The sequence below is a fragment of the Argiope bruennichi genome, chromosome 5 (assembly GCF_947563725.1).
Source record: "Argiope bruennichi chromosome 5, qqArgBrue1.1, whole genome shotgun sequence".
Classification (NCBI taxonomy): domain Eukaryota; kingdom Metazoa; phylum Arthropoda; class Arachnida; order Araneae; family Araneidae; genus Argiope; species Argiope bruennichi.
Window position 1 is genome coordinate 67574103 of NC_079155.1, and position 26012 is coordinate 67600114.

The following is a 26012-nucleotide window of genomic DNA, read 5'->3' on the forward strand; positions in this document are numbered from 1 at the left end:
ATCACTAAAAAGATAGTTTTAGAATACATCGTCCATGCAAAAAGTTATCTACATTTGTATTTCATTGGGGAAAGGGCAATGAAAACTTTTAAGTATCAAGAACACTATGGATTTTTTCTTTGAATACTTATTTTTAGTTAGCTACATATATAATTACAATTTAAATTCACGACCTTTTTCCCTAAAGTTATGAATATTCATGTTATATTTTACAATCATCTAACCACAAGTTCAAAGTAACCAAAATCAGGTAATATGAATAGAATATTTATTTCAATTAATAAATAAGGCTAAATAATATTCGTAAATGGAAAAATAATCTGTAAAATTTAATGTTACTTACAAATTTTTTTTAATACATAGAGATTACGAGAAAAAATTATTCATTAAACAAATTTAGAAAATGAAAAAAAAAAAAGCAAAACTGCAAAGAACCTATTTAACTATTAACTCAGCTTATTTAAGTTACTTAATCATAAACCAAAATAAAATAACATTGCATTTAATACGATTACAAAAGTAAAAAATTACTTTTATTTATTTTTTGACCTCAAATTTTATGATCTCAACAAATTATTATGATATCACTTGAAGCTAGTTGCTCTTAACAAAGCTGCTAAAAAAAGGAATCATGAAAAATCCATATGACTGCAAAATGAAAATATTTCTACACCAAATTAAGAAGAAAAAAAAAATACCATTCAATTTAGGAGGAGCTTTTTTCCTCTTCTGTTTCTTGGCAGGCACTTCTTCCTCATCTGACCATTCTTCAGAGCTTCCCGCTGAAATAACTTCTTCACTTGAGGATTCATCCATTGTATAATTTCCCAGCATGTATCTTTAAAAAAAAATGTATTTTTTAAAATATAAAATAAAAAGTTATACACAAACTAAATGGAAAAAATTCTACAGAAGTATTAAGAATTTTTTAAAGACATAATATATAGAATATTTAATAACGGCAAGCCTTCAGGATGAATGAAATATATGCACCTTTGCATTGGTTTCTCCTGAGAGTCTCATCCTAAAAACACATGAAAAGACCTATTTATGCACGGGTTCACTGAGCCTTGGAACAAAATGATTTTTATTAAAAAACATTACTAATTAATGTTTTCCCCTTTTTTTCTGAAATATTGGTTCTATGCATTAGTATTTCTCTTTGAGGGCAAGTATCTCTGAATCATTGGAATTTCAAAAATATAAACAAAACATGTATTTGCTAACATAAAGAGAAATACATACTCATTTTAGAGTAGCCGTTATAATTTATATTTTCATTTCGTTTGGTTTCATATTATTTTGGCAAGCATTTTATTCTTCTCAATTTCATTTGTGTAATTATGGCTATAAAAGTGCATATCTTTCCAGAAGAAGGTATGTAAATTTATGAATAATCAATCATCTACTCATTTTTTTGATGATAGTAATGAAATATTAAATTATTTAAAGTAAAAGAGATGATTAAAAATTTAGAAGATGTGTAGTTTGTTCTAAGCGAGAAAAAAAAAAAAAGGAGAGAGAGAGATTACTGCCTATGAATGCAAATTATGTAATATCTACATGGATCTGCATATTGAGGATTTTCAAATGACATTAAAGCATTAATTATTACAATTTTTGTGAAATAATTTAACAGATTAATTGTAAATATTTTTTTCTTAAGTTTTCATATTTTGTAACAATAATCTATGATTATATAATATATAACTATGAATAATACTTTACATACTAAAGAACATAATAAAATATACTATATTTTTTTTAATTTTTTAGATTAAATATCAAGTATCTAAATTAATTTTATAATCATGATTGAAAATATTATATTTATTGTCACATATTTAAATATTGTTTCATTTCTATACAAAGGATACTTTTTATACGAATTATTATGAAATATAAAATTGACTTTAGGTTTAGAAGGGGGGGGGGAAGAAAACATTCCAGTTTGTAAGGACAGTTGGTGCTTGCCAGATCCTATCCTGCTTGCGCACTTTTTTCCCAAATTCATCCATTTCAAAGTGGTAAACTGGTCAATAAAATATTGACATCCACATTATTCCATATGCTATTAATATCTAAATGCATTTAGTTAAGAATATTTAAAGGGGGAGTTATTCAGTCCTATTATATCATCATGCAAATGATAATATAATAAAACAAGGAATAATATTATGCATAGCAAAATTAAGTTCTAATGGAGTTAATAGGTTAGCTATCATCATTTATGAGCAGGCATATTAGCTCACAAGCTAAATTTTAAAAGCAGGTACATAACCTGAACTTCAAAAGGTTAAAAATAAAGTACAATTAAAAAAAACATAAAAAATTTGAAATTTAATTTCCAAGAAAACAGCAATTTACCGTTCTTGGGGGTTACAATTCATAAAATGCATTGAAAAATTAAAATAAAACAAATTTTTTTTGTATTTCATGGAAAAAAAGCAAAGTCCCACACATCGTATTATAATAGTGGGAAACATGAATGTGAAAATAGGTCAAAGTTATTTAATTAAATATTTGAAAATGAAACATTGCCTTTCAAGCAAGCAATTTAAAGCTGATACAACAATGACTTTATATTAACTCCTTTCCCACTTTCAAAAAAAAAATTTAGTCAGGGATTAGAAAAACTGGTTTGTCAACAAAAAATGTTTCACTGTTGAAGAAATTATTTTGTATTTTTCATTAAAAATACAACACAACGTAATGATTAATGATTTGATAAAAGAGTAAATTTCAAAATATATAAAATTTCAATCCACAGAAAGCAATTTTTAAACTGCAGATTAATTAAACTTCTGAGTAAATTGATAATACTTTAAAATTGCCATTGGTTCCAATGAATACGAATTCATTATAAAACAAGAACTGCATTCGATGAAAATAAATATACAATATCCAAAAACAGAACAAACTAATTTTGACAAAAACATAAATATTAATTTAACTTTCCCATTAGCAAAAACAAATAATTCAGCATAAAACATTCAGATTTTCAGCATTATTAAAAATAATTGTTCAAACCTCTTATTATTCTTTTTATTCGAATTATTATTCAACCTTTAAAATTCTTCTTATGGTACAATAATTTTATTTATTTAAGAGTCGGACACTAATTTTCTCTAATTAAGGCAAAGAGAGAAAATGCAAGAAAGCATTATAACTAATAAAAAGATACAACTTTTATTTCATTTTGAGGGTATTTTAAAAATTACAATTTGCTTTTCTAATACTCTAAAAATTTGAAATTATCAAATTAATAAAAGACCTGTTTTTACAACAGGTAAATTAAACAAAACTTTAACAGTTAATAAAATTTTCCAATAAATAGATCCAATCACTTTGTATACTTAGCACCACATTACTTTGTATAGCAAAACCCACTATAAAATTTATGTAAATATAATTTTAAAATTTTTAATCAAAATTTCACTTTCAATCTAATTAATTTAACTTAATTTCATAAGAGGGGAACTACTACATCATTAATAAATTTCTAATTAAAATTTGAATAATAAAAGTAAAAATATAAAAAAACTTTGGGATAAAAAAAATAAAATTCTTACAATTTCCAATCTAATGGTACTTTTTTCTTATAACAATCCAAAATCCAATCTTTAGTGACTATCCTCCCACCTTGACTTCTAACTTGAATATATTTTGGAGTGTTTATAAATGCACAACTGTAATAAATAAAAACATAAGCAAGATATGGCTATTTTTAATAAAAACAAAATAATAATGTTTTTTTCACCCCAAAATGACTTACTTCCATAAGCATGTCAGAAAACAAAAAAATTAAAAGTAAAAATTTCTATTTAAATGAATTTTTTTTCCCTCATTAACTATAAATTTCTTTACAAAGACATGGTGTCAGAATGGCAAACAGATTAGGATTTAAGTTAAAAATACTGCTAAAATTTGTAATGAATCAGAATTATTATGCACAAGAATGTGTAAAAAAAATTAGGTTTCTTTTTTTTTTTTTTTTTCTTTTTTAAAGAATTTATTGATAGGATTATAACATACAACATCAAATAATAAAATGTACTGTTTACTTCAGAATATATAATAAAGCTTGTCTTTCCAATTATACACAAAGTAGAGAATTTTCAGATACTCACTGTTAAACATAACATTTTAGCATCACCAATGTTCTAAAATAATGACTATAATTATTAAAAATATTATGTTTATTAAAAAGGTAAGTTACACATAAAATCCTATAACATTTAACAATGATGATAACTAAAATTAATGATAAAATACTGTATTTCAAATTAAACACCCAATATTTATTTTACATATATGCTCTATTCTTAGATATGTTATAAAAATATCGTTATTTTATTTCCTCCAAAACTCAAAAAATTTTAAGAAGTTGAAAAAAACTGCAACTTTCTTAGCTAATTTAGATTATTAGATTTGATTTTATCAAAAATTATAACAGAATGAAATATGTACAGAATACATAATAAACCAAAAGTAAAAATTGAAAAATTTGTTACATTCTCAGCATTATGAATTAACTTCAAAAAATACTAAAAAATATGAAACCATCTTTTAATTAAAAAACGAATGAGAACGAACCTGAAGTATTAAAATCAGCTTAATAAAATAAAACTAAAAATTTGATCATGTAATTAAGAAATGAATCATTAAATAATTTCTTGTCAAAAAAAAAAGATTTAAATATTACAAGTAATAATTTGAAATTTCATTAAAGAAACTGCATATATCATGCAACTACACAAGATATTTCTTTTCACATAAAAAAAAAACTAATGTTAGAAGTAAACTAATTCTTCCACCACTCCTCCCTAAATAAACTCAATATAAATAATATAAGTCATTGTTGGCTGTGTGTGTATGCATTTCACATCCCCTCCTAAATTCAACCAACTACTGCATAATTAATAAAAACAATTGAAAGAATACTATCAACTTTTTGAAGTATAGAAATTAATTAAATATTTCAGTTATCAGAATTCTGCCTCTTCCCACAATGATTTCTGAGAAAATTCAGTCACAAGAAATATTAATTTAATCAATGTAAAACTCAAAACTATATTCTTATGATACACCACTTTCATGTATATGTAATTTCTTCTAAAGTGTTACTAATTTGCCAAAATTTAATAAATAATTGTAGATGATTTTGAAATATGGAAATGTGAGGATAATCCACTAGTAGGCAACAATAAAAAGGTGGTGTATTCTAATTTAAGGTATTTATTTTTAATTTAAGTAATATTTTGGGTTTTTTTTTTTTTTTTTTGCAGTATTTTGAGTTTTATACTGTTACATAAAATAAGCTTTCAGCATTAAAAATGCTATTTAAAAAGCAACTGTTTACAGGTAAGTTTTTATCAAATACTACTTTTTTTTATTTGTTAGTTTTGCATAAAACACATCGTTAAATGCTTATTCAGAAATACTAAAGCACAATCAAAATTTCAATGCAGTTTTAGTGACAATTAAACCAAGTTTTTCATTCGTAATAAACATGAAAATTCATGAAATTTTCGTTGAAAAGCCAAACAATGTTGACCAGTTCAATTAGTTTTTAAAGCATTAAAAAACATAAGAATACAAAAAAAAATATTCAATAACATGACAATTTCAAATTGCTTTTAAATTTACTTATTATCATGTATTTTCTTGGATTTTTTTATATCATAAAATATAAAGAAAGATAATACTCAGATGTACGAATGCATATTTCCATACTAAAATATAACTAAAATAATAAAAAGAAATCGGTTCAGCTTAACATTAAAATAAAAAAAATACTAACTTACACAAGGTGAGTACATGTATTATCCCAATCTCCTTTATATTTTGCCCCCATCTCCAGACCCTTATCTCTGATTTCTGATCTCAAAGGATTCACAAAGCCACTGATGACAAAAACAACATTTTCCATTATTTTATTAAAAGGTTTCCTTTTAAGAACCTTTCCTGAAAGAAGACAAAAATAAGAGCAACATTTTAATTTTCATATGTTGCACTCTGAAAAGAACAAAAAAGGGGGAGGAAATCCAAGCAATGACAAAGATGCCACTTAAAAGCACGAAATCATAAAAAAATTTATTGTTCATTCAAATAAGTTTGCTTTCATGCTTATTAACTGCTAGTTAGAATATTCAAAGCATTTCCTTATTTAAAGAGGGTTTTTTTCCCCCTTCCAATATTTTTAATAGTACCAAATCATGTAATTCCACATACAACATGAACTTAAACAAAATTATTGTTTAAACTATTTCATCAAAATCATATTAATGAAAATACCATAAAACATTGTAATTAATTATTCAAAACAAATAAAAATGGAAAAAAAAACTCCCATAAGCAAATTGAAGGAACATCTGTATTTGTATATCAGCTTATGCAAAATAAAAATAAAAAATCTAGTTTTTTTTTTTTTTTTGACTACTTTTTTTTTTCTGTATCTATTTATGAAAGGAAATATGAAAAAATAATGTTTTGGCTACATCAATACCAAAGATTTCAATAATTAGGCAGAATTATTATTTTTTAATTTCAGATATTCAATGAAAATGATGAAATGAAAAATCGAGAATAAGGCAAATCCAAATGAATCCTGAAATAAAATTTTTAATTGCTTGAAAGTATATATATAAATATTGGCACAAAATAATACATCACCCAAAAAATTACTCCAGTAGAAAACTACCAATTATGGATTTAAATAATTCCCTAAATTTCCACCCTAAAAAATAGTTTGTTTGTTTTTAAGGATAATTATGTTGAATTAATATGTACACTGTGCAGTTAGTTACATGTAACCTATTTACACAAATATTAAAATTATTTGCAATCATTAATTTTTCCTAGACTTCTCAGTCCTGATTTTTCAGTCCAGTATGTACTAATATTGTTTGAAATTAGTATTGTTGCCTCCCAATGCAGTAAATGCCCTAATAAATAAAATAGTTTACCAAATAGCTCTAACAGATGATGAAATGATGCCAAATCAATTGGAGGCCATTTGGTAGCTAAATCACAAGATCCCAAAAACAACAAGAATCTTAACAATCCTCAACAACAGCTCCATTAGAACACGAGTTATGCTAATCATTCAACAAGCTTCTGCACCTTATCTCAGAAATTATAAAAAGCTGAGAGGCAGTCATTTACTCAGTTTATGGTGAATAGCAGATGATTGTGAGGCATGAATAGTTGTGTGAAGTCTCTCCTGCAAGTTCTCTCAGAGCACAATGAGCTGTTATGGTTGTTTATTACTGATTTGTTACTTTCTACTGCAAGAGGTGCTGTAATGTATACTACGTGTTCCAGCTGCATGTTTGTAATGAATAAAGCATCCTTATTTATTACTGAGCCTGCTGAACTCTGTTCACTATATACCCACTGCACTGGGCCTGGATTTTCAGGAAATTTTCGAAACAATTAACATATAGCTAATGCATTGCAAAATGTACAGTGGGCTGTTTTCATTTTATTCAAAAAATAAACATTTCTAACAAAGCCAATTCAGATTTCATACTCGAGAAAATTAAAAAAAATAATGAATCTAACATTAAGAATTAAACTTGTCACAAAGATTCTATCAACATGAGGTATAATTAAGAAAGATATTTAAAATAATTACCCTTACAATTAAATCAATATCCATTGAAATACTATGAAAAAAAGGAAGAAATGCATTTACTTGAATATTTCTAAACACAAAAAAAAATATTTATTAAGAGCATTTTTTTTAAAGAAAATCATTTTATAAAAATTAATAATTAAATGGATTAAAAATGAAAAATACAGATACAATATCTTTAACATTCAAATAAATTATTTTTATTAATCTAACCTTGTTTGTTATTAGAAGTAGATGGTTTGTTTTCATTTGTACTCAGATTTAAAGTTCTCTGATTATTATTCTTGGCAACTACTGTATTCTTAATTGATGGAACAGCTGAATCTTTTTTTGAAGCCTCAACATCCTTAGAGCTTAGTTTTTCCTTATTAACACCATTTGCGGTTGATTCCTTTTTAGCTGGTGGTTCACTATCTTTTGTAGAATCAAGCTTTCGCTTCTGAGTATTATTCTGAAAGATAACATTCAAATTCATTGCAAAAATTATTTAAATTAATTAGATCCTCCCCAAAAAAAGAAATTAAAGGAATAAACACGAATAATAAAGCATAACATATAAACAAAACAAAAAACCAAGAGAAACAGATCAATCTTCAATCAAAATATAATTTATTTTTTAACTTAAAAAATCCAATATACTGGTATAAAAACATACTGTACACAAAGATAGATAAAAATAGATCTGACTATACTTTTTGAAGGAAATGCTACATTCTATATTAATTAAAAATATAGTATTGAATCAAATCAAGTTAAAAACATTCTGCAATAATTCTAAAAGAATTGCAATGAAGAAATTGCTACAAATACTTATTGTTGAAATAACAAAACTTTTTCATTGATAATAAAATCAAGCATTTTATGAATTTAAAAAATAAAATTTTCAGTTTCCACTTAAAAAATTTAAACTGAAAGAAAATGAATGCATACTACTATAGAAATTAAAGAGAAAGAATGCAAACAATCTATATCTAATAAGTCATATAAGTCACAAATAAAAATCCATGCATTCAATTGTATTGAATTTTAATAAAATTGATACAAAAAATTATAAAAACTTACATACATTTTAAAAAAAATATATATTGTTGCAGTTAAAAAAAAAAACTTTTAGATACATTACCATATTTAATATTTTTCTGTTAAGTAAAAAATGTTTAAAAGATTTATTAAGATTACAAATTATAAAACAAAGAAAAAAAATTGGATATTGGCCATTAAGAAGTTACCTGTTGAGGTGTCCGCATAGAATAATTGGGATTAAGAATTGCTGCTGCATAAGATAATGCTTCATCATTATGAGCTAACAAATAAAATGAATATTTTTAAAAATGAGATAGAAGATTCAAAAGAATAATTTTAAAACTGCTTCGAACAATAGGGAAAAAATTCAAACACTATATGAAAACACATATAGATAGAAGATATACATATCCTTTGGCAGAATCCACAGATGAAAAGAAATTTCAATGCATAAGCCCTCAAGACATGATGTTTGATTTTAAAAAACATCATTTCCCAAGAGCTTTTGCATGGATTTTCAACCATTACTGCATCAGCTGGAAGGAAACGCTGAATTGATATCTTTCTCCTGTTAATAATGAACTTTTCACAAATGATAAAAATGTATTAAAATATGAAACAATTATTGAATTTCCTAAAATTAGAAGTCATCTCACAAGCATCAGATGTATGTGAGAAGTCTATGTATAAGCCCTCAAGACATGATGTTTGTTAATTGACCAACATCATTACCCTAGAGCTTATACTTAAAACTCCCATGACTGAAACTATATACAATTTCAAGTTGGAAAAATTACTCATAGAGGGTCAATTAGTATTAAAGAAAAGCAACAAATAAAATTTAAATCATTAATTTATTTAAAAATAAGAAAAATTATTCATAAACTGCAATCTAACAAACATTACGAACAATAGAAAAAATGCAAAACTCGATATCTTTTCACATTACAATAGCAATTTACAATTTGTTTCAAAAATTAGAAAAATTCTTAATAAAAAAAACACACAAATTGACAATTTATAATAAATTCATAAATTACTTAATTTACACACAAATTCATAAATTATACAAATACACAACATCATGAAAAGCCAAAAATGATGAAAAGCATGATTCCAAATGATGAAAAACATGCAAAATTCAAAAATATTTTACAATTACTAAAAATGTTCAGCAAAATTTTGACTAATAGTAATAAAAATATAATATTATAAACACACAATTATGAAACCTTTGAAAATTAAATGTCAATTTTTATCATTATTAATTTCATTTAAAATTATGATTAAATATATAACAGTCTCAATTATTATATATAGTAATTAACAAGGTGGATGAGTGTATAGGTTGGATAACAAAGAAAATTTTTACACAAAACAATTTATATCATAAATTAATATATTTCATAGTATCAAATATAATATATTAGACGCCTCTGGCGACGAGCCGGTTTGCCAATCTTAATGTTTGTTAAAATTTTAATAATTAAATATTTTATACAATTCCTACTTTAATAGCTTCTTCATCAAAATATTTTAAAACTTCAAATTTTGATAGACATATAATTCACTCATAATATTATAAAGGCCTTCAGTCATAACATAATATGTATCTCTAATTTTTTGTTAGCTTCCGTAGAATTTATGCTTTAAATTAAAGTGGAAAGGATTAATCTGGAATTAATATAATAATATTTTTTACTGAAACAAAGCATTATTTTATAATATGATTACTGAAAACAGGGTCACTGAGGGTTTAAACTTTATGGGAACTAAAGGATATCTTTCTTAATTTATGTAATATCTCAAGAACTTGTGAACAAAATTTTCTCCGATTCATCATGAGCAGATCGATTAATTAAGAATGTTTAATTTTAAATGCATCAAACACTAAGAAAATGAACAGAATCTTTTACAATAATTGGTCGAAAACAGGTTAAAAAAACTACTTAAAAAACGATGTACTTAAAATTATAAGCATATACAAAAATATATATAATTAACATAAATACAATTTAATTACAAAAGCATGCAACTAACCTAAAAATAATTTAAATCAAGAATCATCCGTTGATAATATTGTCAACAATTCAAACACAATGCGCATGCGTGAATTTTCAACGACAGTTAAACGCAAATGCGTGAATTTTTCTACGCCAGCTGGTGTAACGCTATGCAAATTAGACATTTTTAATGTCTTTTAACCTGTTTCATTTTAAATCAAAAGTACTTCAGAATGAATCTGAAAGATCGATTAATTAATGTTTAATTTTAAATGCATCAAACATTAAGAAAATAAACAGAATCGTTTGAAATAATCGGCCGAAAAATGTTAACCCTAGCCTCTTTACTGTTGGGGGAAAAGAAACTGAAGCCTTACTCATTTGGGGGTGGGGAAAATGCAAGATTTTTAGGTGGGAAAGTTAGTTTTTAATTAATAATTAAAATTCTAATTCAAAATTCAAAAAAAAGGGACCCCAGGTGCACATTCCCGAACTCTAAGGTATGCATGAACCAAATATGGTAGCTGTAGGTCAAATGGCCTGGCCTATAGAGCACCAACACACACATTGAGCTTTATATAAGTACTAGCCGCCTTTGGCGACCAGCCTGTCCGCCAATCTTAATGCTCGTTAAAATTTTAATAATTAAACATTTTATGTAATTCCTACTTTAATAGCTTCTTCATCAAATATTTTAAAGCTTCAAATTTTGATAGTCATGTAATTCACTCATAATAATATAAAGTCCTTCAGCCATAACATAATATGTATCTCTCTAATTTTCTGTTAGTTCCGATAGAATTTATGCTTAAAATTAAAATGGAAATGACTAAACTGCAATTAATATAATAATATTTTTTACTGAAACAAAGCATTTTTTTTAATAATATGATTACTGATAATAGAGTCACTGAGCGTTAAAACTTTATGGGCACTAAAGAATATCTTTCTTAAGTTATGTAATATCTCAAGAATTTGTCAACAAAATTTTCTCAGATTCATCATGAATAGATCGATTCATTAACAATGTTTAATTTTAAATGCATCAAACTTTAAGAAAATAAAATGAATCGTTTAAAATAATCGGTCGAAAACAGGTTTAAAAAACTACTTAAAAATGATGTAGTTAAAATTATAAGCATATACAAAAAATATATAACTAACATAAATACAATTTACTTACAAAAGCATGCAACTAACCTAAAAATAATTTAAATCAAGAATCATCCGTTGATAATATTGTCAACAATTCAAACACAATGCGCATGCGTGAATTTTCAACGACAGTTAAACGCAAATGCGTGAATTTTTCTACGCCAGCTGGTGTAACGCTATGCAAATTAGACATTTTTAATGTCTTTTAACCTGTTTCATTTTAAATCAAAAGTACTTCAAAATGAATCTGAAAGATCGATTAATTAATGTTTAATTTTAAATGCATCAAACATTAAGAAAATAAACAGAATCGTTTGAAATAATCGGCCGAAAAATGTTAATCCTAGCATCTTTACTGTTGGGGGAAAAGAAACTGAAGCCTTACTCATTTGGGGGTGGGGAAAATGGAAGATTTTTAGGTGGGAAAGTTAGTTTTTAATTAATAATTAAAATTCTAATTCAAAATTCAAAAAAAAGGGACCCCAGGTGCACATTCCCGAACTCTAAGGTATGCATGAACCAAATATGGTAGCTGTAGGTCAAATGGCCTGGCCTATAGAGCACCAACACACACATTGAGCTTTATATAAGTACTAGCCGCCTTTGGCGACCAGCCTGTCCGCCAATCTTAATGCTCGTTAAAATTTTAATAATTAAACATTTTATGTAATTCCTACTTTAATAGCTTCTTCATCAAATATTTTAAAGCTTCAAATTTTGATAGTCATGTAATTCACTCATAATAATATAAAGTCCTTCAGCCATAACATAATATGTATCTCTCTAATTTTCTGTTAGTTCCGATAGAATTTATGCTTAAAATTAAAATGGAAATGACTAAACTGCAATTAATATAATAATATTTTTTACTGAAACAAAGCATTTTTTTTAATAATATGATTACTGATAATAGAGTCACTGAGCGTTAAAACTTTATGGGCACTAAAGAATATCTTTCTTAAGTTATGTAATATCTCAAGAATTTGTCAACAAAATTTTCTCAGATTCATCATGAATAGATCGATTCATTAACAATGTTTAATTTTAAATGCATCAAACTTTAAGAAAATAAAATGAATCGTTTAAAATAATCGGTCGAAAACAGGTTTAAAAAACTACTTAAAAATGATGTAGTTAAAATTATAAGCATATACAAAAAATATATAACTAACATAAATACAATTTACTTACAAAAGCATGCAACTAACCTAAAAATAATTTAAATCATCCGTTGGTAACGGTTGTCATGGCAACAATCAGAATGCGCATGCGTGAATTTTCTTCGCCAGCTCCGGTAATGCAAATGCGTGAATTTTTCTACGCCAGTTGGGGTAACGCTATGCAGATTATACATTTTTAATTTCCTTTATTCTGTGTTATTTTAATTCAAAACTACTTCAGAATGAATCTGAAAGATCGATTAATTAACAATGTTTAATTTTAAATGCATCAAACATTAAGAAAATAAACAGAATCGTTTGAAATAATCCGCCGAAAAATGTTAACCCTAGCCTCATTGCTGTTGGGAGAAAAAAAATTGAAGCCTTACTCATTTGGCGGTGGGGAAAATGGAAGATTTTTTGGCGGGAAAGTTAGTTTTTAATTAATAATTAAAATTCTAATTAAAATTTCAAAAAAAGGGACCACAGGTGCACATTCCCGACCTCTAAGGTACACATGTACCAAATTTGATAGCTGTATATCATATGACCTGGCCTGTAGAGCGCCAACACACACACACACACACATTGAGCTTTATTATAAGTATAGATTAGCCGCCTTTGGCGACCAGCCGGTTCGCCAATCTTAATGTTCGTTAAAATTTTAATAATTAAATATTTTATGCAATTCCTACTTTATTAGCTTCTTCATCAAAATATTTTAAAACTTCAAATTTTGATTGTCATATAATTCATTCATAATATCATAAAGGCCTTCAGTCATAACGTAATACGTATCTCTCTAATTTTCTATTAGCACACGTAGAATTTATGCTTTAAATTAAAGTGGAAAGAATTAATCTTCAATTAATATAATAATATTTTTTACTGAAACAAAGAATTTTTTTATAATCTGATTAATGAAAATAGAGTCACTCAGCGTTTAAACTTTATGGACACTAAAGAATATCTTTTTTAATTTATTTAATATCTCAAGAATTTTTCAACAAAATTTTCTTAGATTCATTATGAGCAGATCGATTAATTAACAATGTTTAATTTTAAATGCATCAAACACTAAGAAAATAAAACGAATCGTTTAAAATAAACGGTTGAAAACAGGTTTTAAAAAAACTACTTAAAAAACGATTTACTTAAAACTATAAGCATATACAAAAAATATATAACTAACATAAATACATTTTAATTACAAAAGCATACAACGAACCTAAAAATAATTTAAATCCAGTCCGCATCCGTTGATAATAATTGTCAACATAATGCGGAATTCAAAACACAATGCGCATGCGTAAATTTTCAACGCCAGTTACGTAACGCAAATACGTGATTTTTTCTACGCCAGTTGGGGTAACGCTATGCGGATTAGAGATTTTTAATTTCCTTTATTCTGTTTTATTTTAATTCAAAAGTACTTCAGAATGAATCTGAAAGATCGATTAATTAACAATGTTTAATTTTAAATGCATCAAACATTAAGAAAATAAACAGAATCGTTTGAAATAATCCGCCGAAAAATGTTAACCCTAGCCTCATTACTGTTGGGAAGAAAAAAAAACTGAAGCCTTACTCATTTGGTGGTGGGGAAAATGGAAGATTTTTTTGGCGGGAAAGTTAGTTTTTAATTAATAATTAAAATTCTAATTAAAAATTCGAAAAAAGGAACCCCAGGTGCACATTCCCAACCTCCAAGGTATACATGTACCAAATTTGGTAGCTGTAGGTCAAACGGTCTGGCCTGTAGAGCGCCAACACACACACACACACACACATTGAGCTTTATTATAAGTAGAGATAGATAAAACAGTAAAAAAAAAAAAAAAATAGCCAACAAAATAAGAATTATCTAGTAAATAAAAGCAAAACAATAGTAAATTGATCTATGCATTCTAAAATATTTTATATTTCCCTTTTTTATATATATGTGAAAGAATGATTATTTTTTAGTTGTTACAAGGAAAATATCAGCATACTTCAAGCTTTATCTTTTTGTTCACTGTATGTCTAATCCATGACAACTGGCCGACACAATAAGGTGAAAGACAAAATAAGTTATTGGAAAAATGTGTTCCAAAGATGCTTCAATAGCATTTAGTCCATCTTTACAAGCTCTTTTAACATTTCAAAAACTTGGTTGATCCCCAAGGTTGTATCTGTCATTGCTTTATAATCCAGATGGCTTTATCGTATGTCAATTAACACTGTTCATCAGCATTCCATTTAATTTACAAGCATCATTTAATGAAGTGTTTTTATACTCCAAAGCCAATCATGTTGAAAAATGCAAATGGAAACTGAATCATTGAAACCCTAAGACATGTTCAAACTGTTACCAGATGAAAAATAACAGCACTTAATACTGAAACAGTCAAACTGGTTAAGAGATGTAGCAAAACTATATAGATGCAAAGGGGTAATGTAATTATTTGATTTTAACACCCTAAAAAAAGTGAGAAAACTCCATCTAAAGATAGCAAAAATTAGATTACATTTACAATTTCTGATTTCTCAATTCAGAACTGCTGTCTATAAATATGTACTATTAGATTCTAAGATTTTAAAATAAAAGAATACTTAACTCATCAAATTAAAAAAGTAGAAAATAGAATTTAATAGAATTCAAATTTTCACATAATTTTAAAAGATCATATATTTCTGTCCAGTAAATCTTTGTACAATATGAATTTATTTTTTAAAATATAATGTAAAGTAAATGAATATTGTTTTGGAATTTATTTATTTATTTACACATAAGAATAATGCAAAAACTGTCATTCAAAACATATGTTTTAAAACGAAATTAACTTAATAATTAAATCCCATAAATCACTACTTTGTCAGATATAATCTAGAATAAAAATATTAAATATATTTTATTCTACAGAATTTAAAACTCTCTTCATTATCTCACACATATACAAAAAAAAAAAAACCTTACAGATTAAATGGATTCACATACTTTAAATTCTGATTCAAATATATATATAACTTCCAATTCAAATACATAAAATCAGTACAATGATAAAATATACAGTATACATACACTGACAATTTAACATTTTACATTAAAATAAAATTAAAAATTAAAAGAAGTTAATCCTATGAAATCAATGCTTTATACCACTTATTTATATTTTGGTCACTTTATGATGCTTTCGGTACTTCCTTAGAAATGCACAGGTGGCCAGCAAGTTTTCTTGAAAAAGAAGTAGAGGAAGTTCAATATATGAGCTCTCAAGAAAAAATGTTAGTAAGAACAACAACATCATTTCCCAAGAGCTTATACATTAAACATCTCTAACAGTACTTGGATCCAACATCACTGAAAACTGGTCAAATGGACTGAGAAGAAAAAGAGAAATTGCTAAAGCTCTTGAAATAAAATGTTTTGCACAAAATGAAAACATGATTTCCCAAGAGCTTAAACAATAACCTTCACACAATTCGCCACTTCTCTACTTGAAAAGATGTCTTCCTTTTCAGAGGTCCTATTTCAAATAAATACATACTACATACTGAAACATGATGGCAACAGAAATGCTGCCTTTTTTAGAGTTGGAATAAAAGTAATAATAGTTTTCAATAAAAATAGTAACAGCTTTGAATAAAAACAGTCAAAAAATGCAATTCAAGAAATGAATTAAAATTGAATTCGATAAGTCTTTTAAACTGCTTTTAATTCATTCTACAACAACAATAACAACAAAATACTCCCTTGCATATTTATTAAATATATGAAAATTGATCATCAAACAGCAGCGAGTAATTTCATAATATTTCTGTCAGTTCACAATAGGTAATGATAAATGAATAAAGAATAACTAAAGTAAATAATAAATAAATAGCTTTCTGTTTAAAATTTTTTAATTTAATTTCTACACAAAAATTGCTAGTATTAAATCACTCTTGATGTTATTAGTATTAACACATTAAAAGGAGTCTTTATGCAAAATATAGGCTTCAAGGTTTTGAATTTCCAACAAAAAAGCTTATTAACCAGTATCATCAAAAATACACAAATAAAGCATAAATAAAAATGTGAAATTTATAAATTCAATACAACTAACAATAAAAATGCTTTGAAAAAGTAAGATCTTACTTACTTATTGAACTGTCTAACTTCCTATTCTTTCGTTCTTGCCAAGAACTAATAGGTGGAGAATTATCTTCATCCTCATCTTCATATTTAATCCTAAAGGCACCAAATTTTACAGTAGCCTGAAATAATTAAACAATGATTCCATTAATGACAGCAATGTATAAAGCTAATTTAATTAGAATGGAGCAATATTTTGGGAAGTTGATAAAAAAATAACCATTTATAAAAAACACAGTAGTTACAATGAGTTTTAGAAAAAAAAATTTATTAATTATTTTTCTCTTTCTTCATATTTTAACATTTTAAAATTTCTGGAGGAATACCAATTTTGTCTTAATGATGAGAGCTTTGAAGCTTAATGATTAGTTTTAAAAAATCAATATATTATATAGATTGACAATTTTGAATTAAATGAATTCTTTTATCTACAAAAGTTTACAAATTTATTAAAATGATAAAATAACAAAAAAAAAGTCTTTTAAGACGCAAGATTTCTTTAGTAACTCGTAAATACCCAATGTTAAATTTATAAGATAGTTTCATTTCATTTCTGTAAACAAACTGAATACACTACATCGATACTTTTTTTCCTTTGTCTAAGAATTTAATGTTTTCTCAAACACCTAAAAACCCTTACAATTGCTGTATATCATCTATTAGCTGAATTTTTATGTCATAGTGACATCATTTTGAAATCTGCTTTTAACTTCATTTTCGAGAAAAAAGGATATAACTCAAAAATATTTATCTTTTGATACTTAAATGCCTTTTTTTCTTGTTTTAATATTTACCTACAGAAAAAATCCCTTTTAAATTATTTTTTACTGATTTCATAATGTTCGTTTCAAAAATTACTAAGTAAAATGAAACATCTTTCTTGATAATTCGATTACATTTTGATTCTTCTATTTTTGATGCTGTCAAGTATAAATTGAAATAAAACATATTGAAACCCATATTATAAAACTGGTGGTTAATAGGTTGAATAAGCTAATTTTAGATTTAAAAATTTGAAAACTACTTAGTACAAAAAAAAAACAAAAAAAAAAACATGACATTTTTTTTTTTGAAATAATTTTAATAAAAACATATTAATAGCAAAATTCAATTTTGGTTCTTTTTATTAAACAAACCTTTGACAAAAACTATGAAACCATAACAACAAATCACCAAATCATAACATCAACCTTAGTCTTTTCAAAGTGATGAATGTTAGCAACAAATGGAATTTTATTAACAAGAACATTTTTGAATTTCTTATGTTAATAGAAAGATTTAATAATAATTAAAGTATATTTTGTGACAATTCTTCTTTAAATATAAACTAAGAAATTATCTTATATTTTTCAACCTAGAATTTATTTACAAATGTTATACTGTTGGTATAAATAGAAGTAAATCCTATCATCAACAAAAAAAAATTTTTTTGACAGAACAAATTCTCCAATTTATAAAATCAATTATTTTGAATTATCTACATATTGCAAAATATTTTAGTATCTATAACACACATAAAATAAAAAATTCTTTGTAAATAAAAAAAACTGAAAAAAAATTGCTTAATATTTCAAATACATAATCTATACTTATAATAAAGCTCAATGTGTGTGTGTGTGTGTGTGTGTTGGCGCTCTACAGGCCAGGTCATTTGACATACAGCTACCAAATTTGGTACATGTATACCTTAGAGGTCGGGAATGTGCACCTGGGGTCCCTTTTTTTGAAATTTTAATTAGAATTTTAATTATTAATTAAAAACTAACTTTCCCGCCAAAAAAATCTTCCATTTTCCCCACCGCCAACTTTTCTGCCAAAATAATCTTCCATTTTCCCCAACGCCAAATGATTTAGGCTTTAGTTCTTTTTTTCTCCCAACAGTAATGAGGCTAGGGTTAAGATTTTTCGGCGGATTATTTCAAACGATTCTGTTTATTTTCTTAATGTTTTATGCATTTAAAATGAAACATTGTTAATTAATCCATGTTTCAGATTCATTCTGAAGTACTTTTGAATTAAAATAACACAGAATAAAGGAAATTAAAAATGTATAATCTGCATAGCGTTACCCCAACTGGCGTAGAAAAATTCACGCATTTGCGTTAATTAAAAGGCGAAGAAAATTCATGCATGCGCACTGTGTACTGATTGTTGGCATGGCAACCATTATCAACGGACAATTTAAATTACTTTTAGGTTAGTTGTATGCTTTTGTAAATAAATTGTATTTATGTTAGTTATATATTTTTTGTTTATGCTTATAGTTTTAAGTACATCGTTTTTTAAGTAGTTTTTTTTAACCTGTTTTCAATGATTTAAATTATTTTTAGGTTAGTTGCATGCTTTTGTAATTAAATTGTATTTATGGTAGTTATATATCTTTTGATATATGCTTATAGTTTTAAGTACATCGTTTTTTAAGTAGTTTTTTTAAACCTGTTTTCGACCGATTATTTTAAACAATTCATTTTATTTTCTTAGTGTTTGATGTATTTAAAATGAAACATTGTTAATGAATCGATCCGTTCATGATGAATCTGAGAAAATTTTGTTGGCAAATTCTTGAGATATTATATAAATTAAGAAAGATATTCTTTAGTGCCCATAAAGTTTAAACGCTCAGTGACTCTATTATCAGTAATCATATTATTAAAAAAAATGCTTTGTTTCAGTAAAAAATATTATTATATTAATTGCAGATTAATCATTTACACTTTAATTTAAAGCATAAATTCTACGAGGGGTAACAGAAAATGAGAGAGATACATATCACGTTATGACTGAAGGCCTTTATAATATTATAAGTGAATTTTATGACTATCAAAATTTGAAGTTTTAAAATATTTTGCTGAAGAATCTATTGAAGTTGGAATTGCATAAAATATTTAATTATTAAAATTTTAACGAACATTAAGATTGGCGAACCGGCTGGTCGCCAAAGGCGGCTAGTACTTATAATAAAGCTCAATGTGTGTGTGTGTGTGTGTGTTGGCGCTCTACAGGCCAGACCGTTTGACATACAGCTACCAAATATGGTACATGTATACCTTGGAGGTTGGGAATGTGCACCTGGGGTTTCTTTTTTCGAATTTTTAATTAGAATTTTAATTATTAATTAAAAACTAACTTTCCCGCCAAAAAAATCTTCCATTTTCACCACCGCCAACTTTTCCGCCAAAAAAATCTTCCATTATCCTCAGCGCCAAACGAGAAAGGCTTCAGTTTTTTTTTTTTTTTTTTCTCCCAACAGTAATGAGGCTAGGGTTAAAATTTTTCGGCGGATTATTTCAATCGGTTCTGTTTATTTTCTTAATGTTTGATGCATTTAAAATTAAACATTGTTAATGAATCAATCTTTCAGATTCATTCTGAAGTACTTTTGAATTAAAATAAAACAGAATAAAGGAAATTAAAAATTTCTAATCCGCATAGCGTTACCCCAACTGGCGTAGAAAAAAATCACGTATTTGCGTTACGTAACCGGCGAAGAAAATTCACGCATGCGCATTCTGTTCTGATTGTTGCCATGACAACGTTATCAATGGATGATTTAAATTATTTTTGGGTTAGTTGCATGCTTTTGTAAGTAAATTGTATTTATGTTAGTTATATATTTTTTGTATATGCTTATAGTTTTAAGTACATCGTTTTTTAAGTAGTTTTTTTAAAACCTGTTTTCAACCGTTTATTTTAAACGATTCGTTTTATTTTCTTAGTGTTTGATGGTTTTAAATTTAAACATTGTTAATGAATCGATCTGCTCATAATGAATCTAAGAAAATTTTGTTGACCAACTCTTGAGATATTACATAAATTTAAAAAGATATTCTTTAGTGCCCATAAAGTTTAAACGCTGAGTGACTCTATTTTCAGTAATCAGATTATAAAAAAATGCTTTGTTTCAGTAAAAAATATTATTATATTAATTGAAGATAAATTCTTTCCACTTTAATTTAAAGCATAAATTCTACGGGTGCTAACAGAAAATGAGAGAAATACATATTACGTTATGACTGAAGGCCTTTATAATATTATGAATGAATTATATGATAATCAAAATTTGAAGTTTTAAAATATTTTGATGAAGAAGCTATTAAAGTAGAAATTGCATAAAATATTTAATTAAAATTTTAACGAACATTAAGATTGGCGAACCGGCTGGTCGCCAAAGGCGGCTAGTATATAATAAATCAGTAATTCAATTTCAATCCATGCTTCTCAATTCTAAAAATTGAGAAGTAGGGAATATATATAAAACATTTTCATCACAATATATAAAAGAAAAAAAACTTATAAAAAAATTGCAAATTAAAAAAAAAAAAAAATTAATGATGTTTCAACCTAACTTACATTCTTGGTTTCATTTTCAGCTGCTTTATCCTCATTTTTTTCAGGAGGTGAATGAAATTTTATAAAAGATAATCCATACTGTATATTCTATATGAAGAAATAAAAAACAGTTTACAATCCCCGAATCACAAATTTATCTACCCAAGTCGACAAATAATACTTAAATGATAAGCAAACACACAAAATATATTATTAAAATTTTAAAGCATGACACACATATATTAACTGAAATATTTCATACTCTTAATGATGGAGATGGATGATTTTCATAAAAAAAGACTCTTAATTTCAGCATACATATGGAAATGATGCTAGAAGTATGCGACTTCATTAAAACTAATTTATATTTTATTTCACAATTCCTTAGAATCAAAAACTTTAACAGAATTAAAAAATGGAATAAATCTTCTCCATGAAATATATGAATTTAATAAAAAAATTTCCCTAATGTGAAATATAAAAAAAAAAATTCTTATTCAATTAAATGAAATCATCATTTAATTATAAAAGGCATAATAACACATGACATTATAAAAACCTTCAATTATGCAATTTTTGAAATGCTTAACAATAAGAGGAAATGTATGATTTGATACATCAGATTAATATGTCTTCAACATTAACCTTATTAATTCCAAAAGTAGCTCTGAATTGATTAATTTCTGTCATTCTAAAGAAATTAAATACTTTTTTAAAAAAATCATTACTTTTAATGGAAGATATTTACAAAAATGTTTTTGTAAATAAATTTATTTTATTGATTTAACAATTTTTTTAGAAGCATTTCAGTTAAAATGAAATATGAAAGAATTTTCAAGAATTGTTATTTATTGTCTTCTATAGACAAAGAAAAAGTTAAAAATTCTGCCTTATTAATTGAAAAATTGTATTTTATATCAGGACTTGTCAAGCTAAAAAATAAAATAATGTCAACACACTTCTCTATAAATATAGAGAACTACGAAACATAATATACCATTAAAACTTTTAATCAATTTTTTTACTCACTTTATTAAAAGGCTGTGTACAAACTACTTGAACACAGTCCCATTTTTCATCTTTAAGATTCTGAGACAGTTTATCTGGTCCAAACATTCTAACTCTATTAGTATGAGTCTCATTTCGACTCTCTAATGGACTCATAAAAGATGAAGCAACCAATAAAACCTATAATTACAAAAGGCACCAATAATGGCCATATATCAACACAAATCGAGAATTTTAAAATAAAAAATAATAAAACATTTATATTTTCCAATTTAAAAAGTTCATAAAAAATGCATAAAATCAGGTAAATATAAGATATGCAAGAATTACTGATTTTTTTTAAATTTCTATATTAATTAATTTTAAATTAATTAATATTAATTTTTTAAAATTATATTAAAAAATGATAAGCAATTTTTTTTTTTGCACATTTTTCTCATTAATCTAAATTTAAATTTTACTAAATATTTAATGGGAAGAACTGACCCAACTTATGTAACAACTATTAATTTTCAAATGTCTGCAAATTCTTGATGTGAAGGCAATAGTCATGCTGAAATACTACAGAGAACAAAGGGCTCGTGTAATAAATTTGATCATTATAACTTTATAAGTTAGATAGTTGTAAAGTGACTGATAAAGTAGGGGGATGTGTGCAACTTATTCCCGTTACGATAATGAATCTAATCAAAACATCTAATTTCTATTTTGTAAGATCTTTGCATAATTATTAACAAATATATTAGATAATTTTGAAATGCACCTATAAATTTTCATACATCATATGAAATGAAAATGTACTATATGGAATCGAGAAGTAATAAAATGTTATATGTAAAAAATTCTTACTTGGTAATCATTAACAGTATCAGACGATCGGCCAACTAATACTTCAACAAAAGCAGAACTTTCATTTCCAATATCAATGGAGTGAATTTGAGTAGCTTTCTCAAACTGTAAAACAATACTAGCAGATTTTTCACCTGGGGTTGCACATTTCCACTTCCTGTAAGTTTCAGCCTTTAATATATTTTCTGCTCTATGAATCTGAAAGGAAACAGTTCTATTTCAAAAATTCAGATATGGAAAACAATATTTTTCTGCATCCTTTATTATAATGGTAAAATAAATACGAAGAAACAATCCTAGAAACATATTTGATGTAGTACAATCAACTTGACATTTTTATACATAGATACAATTAAATCCGAATAAATCTTCATACAACTGAACATTATATGCAAATGCTTCTACTTTCCAATAAAAACTTAACATTTTTAAGTACAGTTTGGTTTGGTTTTTTTTCTTTTTTTAATAGTGGATGTTGGTAACCCAGGATCCTAACTATACTGAACCATTTTAAAAAATAAAAATCATTTTTAAAAAAAAACACTTTAGAATTCATCTAAATTTAATTTATTTCTTGACGTATTTTTCCCTAAGGCATAATCTACAAGTATTTTAAATAATTATAATAAAATTGGAGACTTATTATAGATATAATAAATATAATATTTTAAGACACTTTATTTTTTAAAAAAAATGGATAACTTTATTACAAATTATTTATGTTCTTAAAATTAATAATTCAAAAGGCTCCTAAAAAAAAAGTTATAAGTACTTTTTTTTTCTCAAACTGCATTCTGTTGATATATAGAAACAAGTAATCATTAATTAATAATTCAATTAAAGAAAATGTGAAAAAAGGTAATTGCACATGTATCAAAATAGATTTATAAATATAATCAACTCTTCCATAAAGCAGCTTGTAAAATACAAACAAAAGAAATCAAATCATAGAATTAAATAAAATATAACAGCATTTTATTTAGAAATAAAATTGGTTTACTTTTTCAAAAATATTTTGGAATTATTAAATTCAATACTAATTAAGAACCATATGGAATGGTTTAACTGCTTTGTAAATATTAAGAAAATGTAAAAAATTGTTTTAACAAACAAAATACAGAAGATTATCAGCATGAGTGATAGAAAAAAAAAATAACTTTATATCTGCAATAAAAATATGATTAAGTAAAATATTATAACAGTAAATACAGTACTTCAGAATTGCAAAATAAAAATATATAAATAACCAAAATAAAATACAAATGATTATTAAAAAACAATGCATTAAAATTAAATTAAAAAAATAAGCTAAATTAAAGAGAAAAGTAACTGCATCTTTAGACAATGCATAAATCCTTTATATTTTAAAAAAATCAATATTTTGAATTTTTACAAAAAATGTACAAAAAAATAATTACATGCAAGAAAATTTGTTTTAAAAACTAATCCATGGTGCAAATTTAATTCATAATCCTTTTTAAGCAAATAAAAAAGAATTTGAAAAAAAAAATCATTTATATGCGAAAACGTTCATTATTGATCAAACCCAAACTAAGGAATATAGAAGAAATCCAAGATTTCATGCAAATGCAGATTAAAACATAAATACAAAGCTATTTCACTTTACATAATCCAAAAGAATCTTTCTTTTACTTATGTAAAACAGATGTTTTCAAATGCACTCATTAGAGAAACAGAAACGAAAGCGTCTCATTATGCTTGATATCGACGTTCGATGGAAAAGCGTCGTACCTTATCCTCGCTACTGAAGGAAACAACATGCTTAATCTTTATTTCTGGCATTTCTGGATTGAAGATGAACTTTCCTTAACCCGTTAAAATACTTAAAACATTCGAAAAATTGCATTAAATTAAATTAAAATTTCAAAACGCTTGCCGTTACGCGGCAGATATTGCGTTGTTGATTAAATTGTACCGTTACGGTTGAGATTTAATGGGTGGTACCATGTTTTTTTATTTCTTTTTCTTTTTAATAAATCGATCGAGTGTCGCATCGATGGAGTAAAATTCTACTGCAGAGGAGCATCGCATTGGTGAAACATGAAGCCAAACACTGGCTATCTAAAGAGAAATAGAGTACAGAAAGATGCTATTAATTTAAATTGAATCTGAAAACAATAAATTATAGTGAAACCAAAAGATTTATAATCCTAAAGCCAGAATCTTTTATGTAATTCTATCTGGTACGTTATTTTTGCTATTCAAGGGAAAATATAAGAGAGAGAAATTTCGAAGCTCTAGTTCATCCATCGTATTCTCTATCAGAATATAAGATCCAAGGACAAAATTATTGATGGAAAAATTCATTGTTTGAAAAATTTAACCATTACAGATGCGCCTGTATATCTAAACAATTATAGTCTAATTACATAAATAAAAGAAACAAATTACTGCTTAATATATATGTTCTTATTAGAAAAAAAAAAAGTGTATTGTTAGATATCAGTGTCATTTCTTGAAACATATTGACAAATGTTTTAGACGCAAATCTTCATAGTTTAATTTAATAATAATACTGACTGGACAAATTCTAAAATATATTTTGATATAATATAATTTAGTTAATTGATTTGATATAAAGACAATAAAATGAATAAGATTATGGTCATTTAATGGAAAAAAAATCAACTAGACTTAATATAATTTTGAAAACGAATATGAAATAAAGTAAATAAAAAAATTCATAAGATTCAAAAGAAAAATTTATATCA

General features: G+C 25.7%; 1 protein-coding gene across 3 annotated transcripts in view; it reads right to left on the reverse strand.

Annotated features, from left to right (window-relative positions):
* The window catches only part of LOC129969241 (DNA repair protein XRCC1-like), a 28808-nt gene extending 3553 nt beyond the window's left edge, over positions 1 to 25255 (reverse strand). The window contains exons 1-10 of one of the 3 annotated variants that reach the window (XM_056083704.1): positions 25033 to 25254; positions 23281 to 23478; positions 22453 to 22611; positions 21445 to 21531; positions 17102 to 17216; positions 8869 to 8942; positions 7853 to 8090; positions 5808 to 5967; positions 3573 to 3689; positions 699 to 838 (exon numbers count right to left, since the gene is read on the reverse strand). In XM_056083704.1, coding sequence (XP_055939679.1) covers positions 699 to 838; positions 3573 to 3689; positions 5808 to 5967; positions 7853 to 8090; positions 8869 to 8942; positions 17102 to 17216; positions 21445 to 21531; positions 22453 to 22611; positions 23281 to 23478; positions 25033 to 25083 — 1339 coding nt within the window. In that variant the 5' untranslated portion in view covers positions 25084 to 25254. Of the gene's footprint in view, positions 1 to 698; positions 839 to 3572; positions 3690 to 5807; positions 5968 to 7852; positions 8091 to 8868; positions 8943 to 17101; positions 17217 to 21444; positions 21532 to 22452; positions 22612 to 23280; positions 23479 to 24933 lie in introns of all 3 variants that reach the window. The other 2 variants (XM_056083706.1, XM_056083705.1) reach the window with 2 other exon arrangements.
* Between the last annotated feature and the right edge of the window lie 757 nt (positions 25256 to 26012).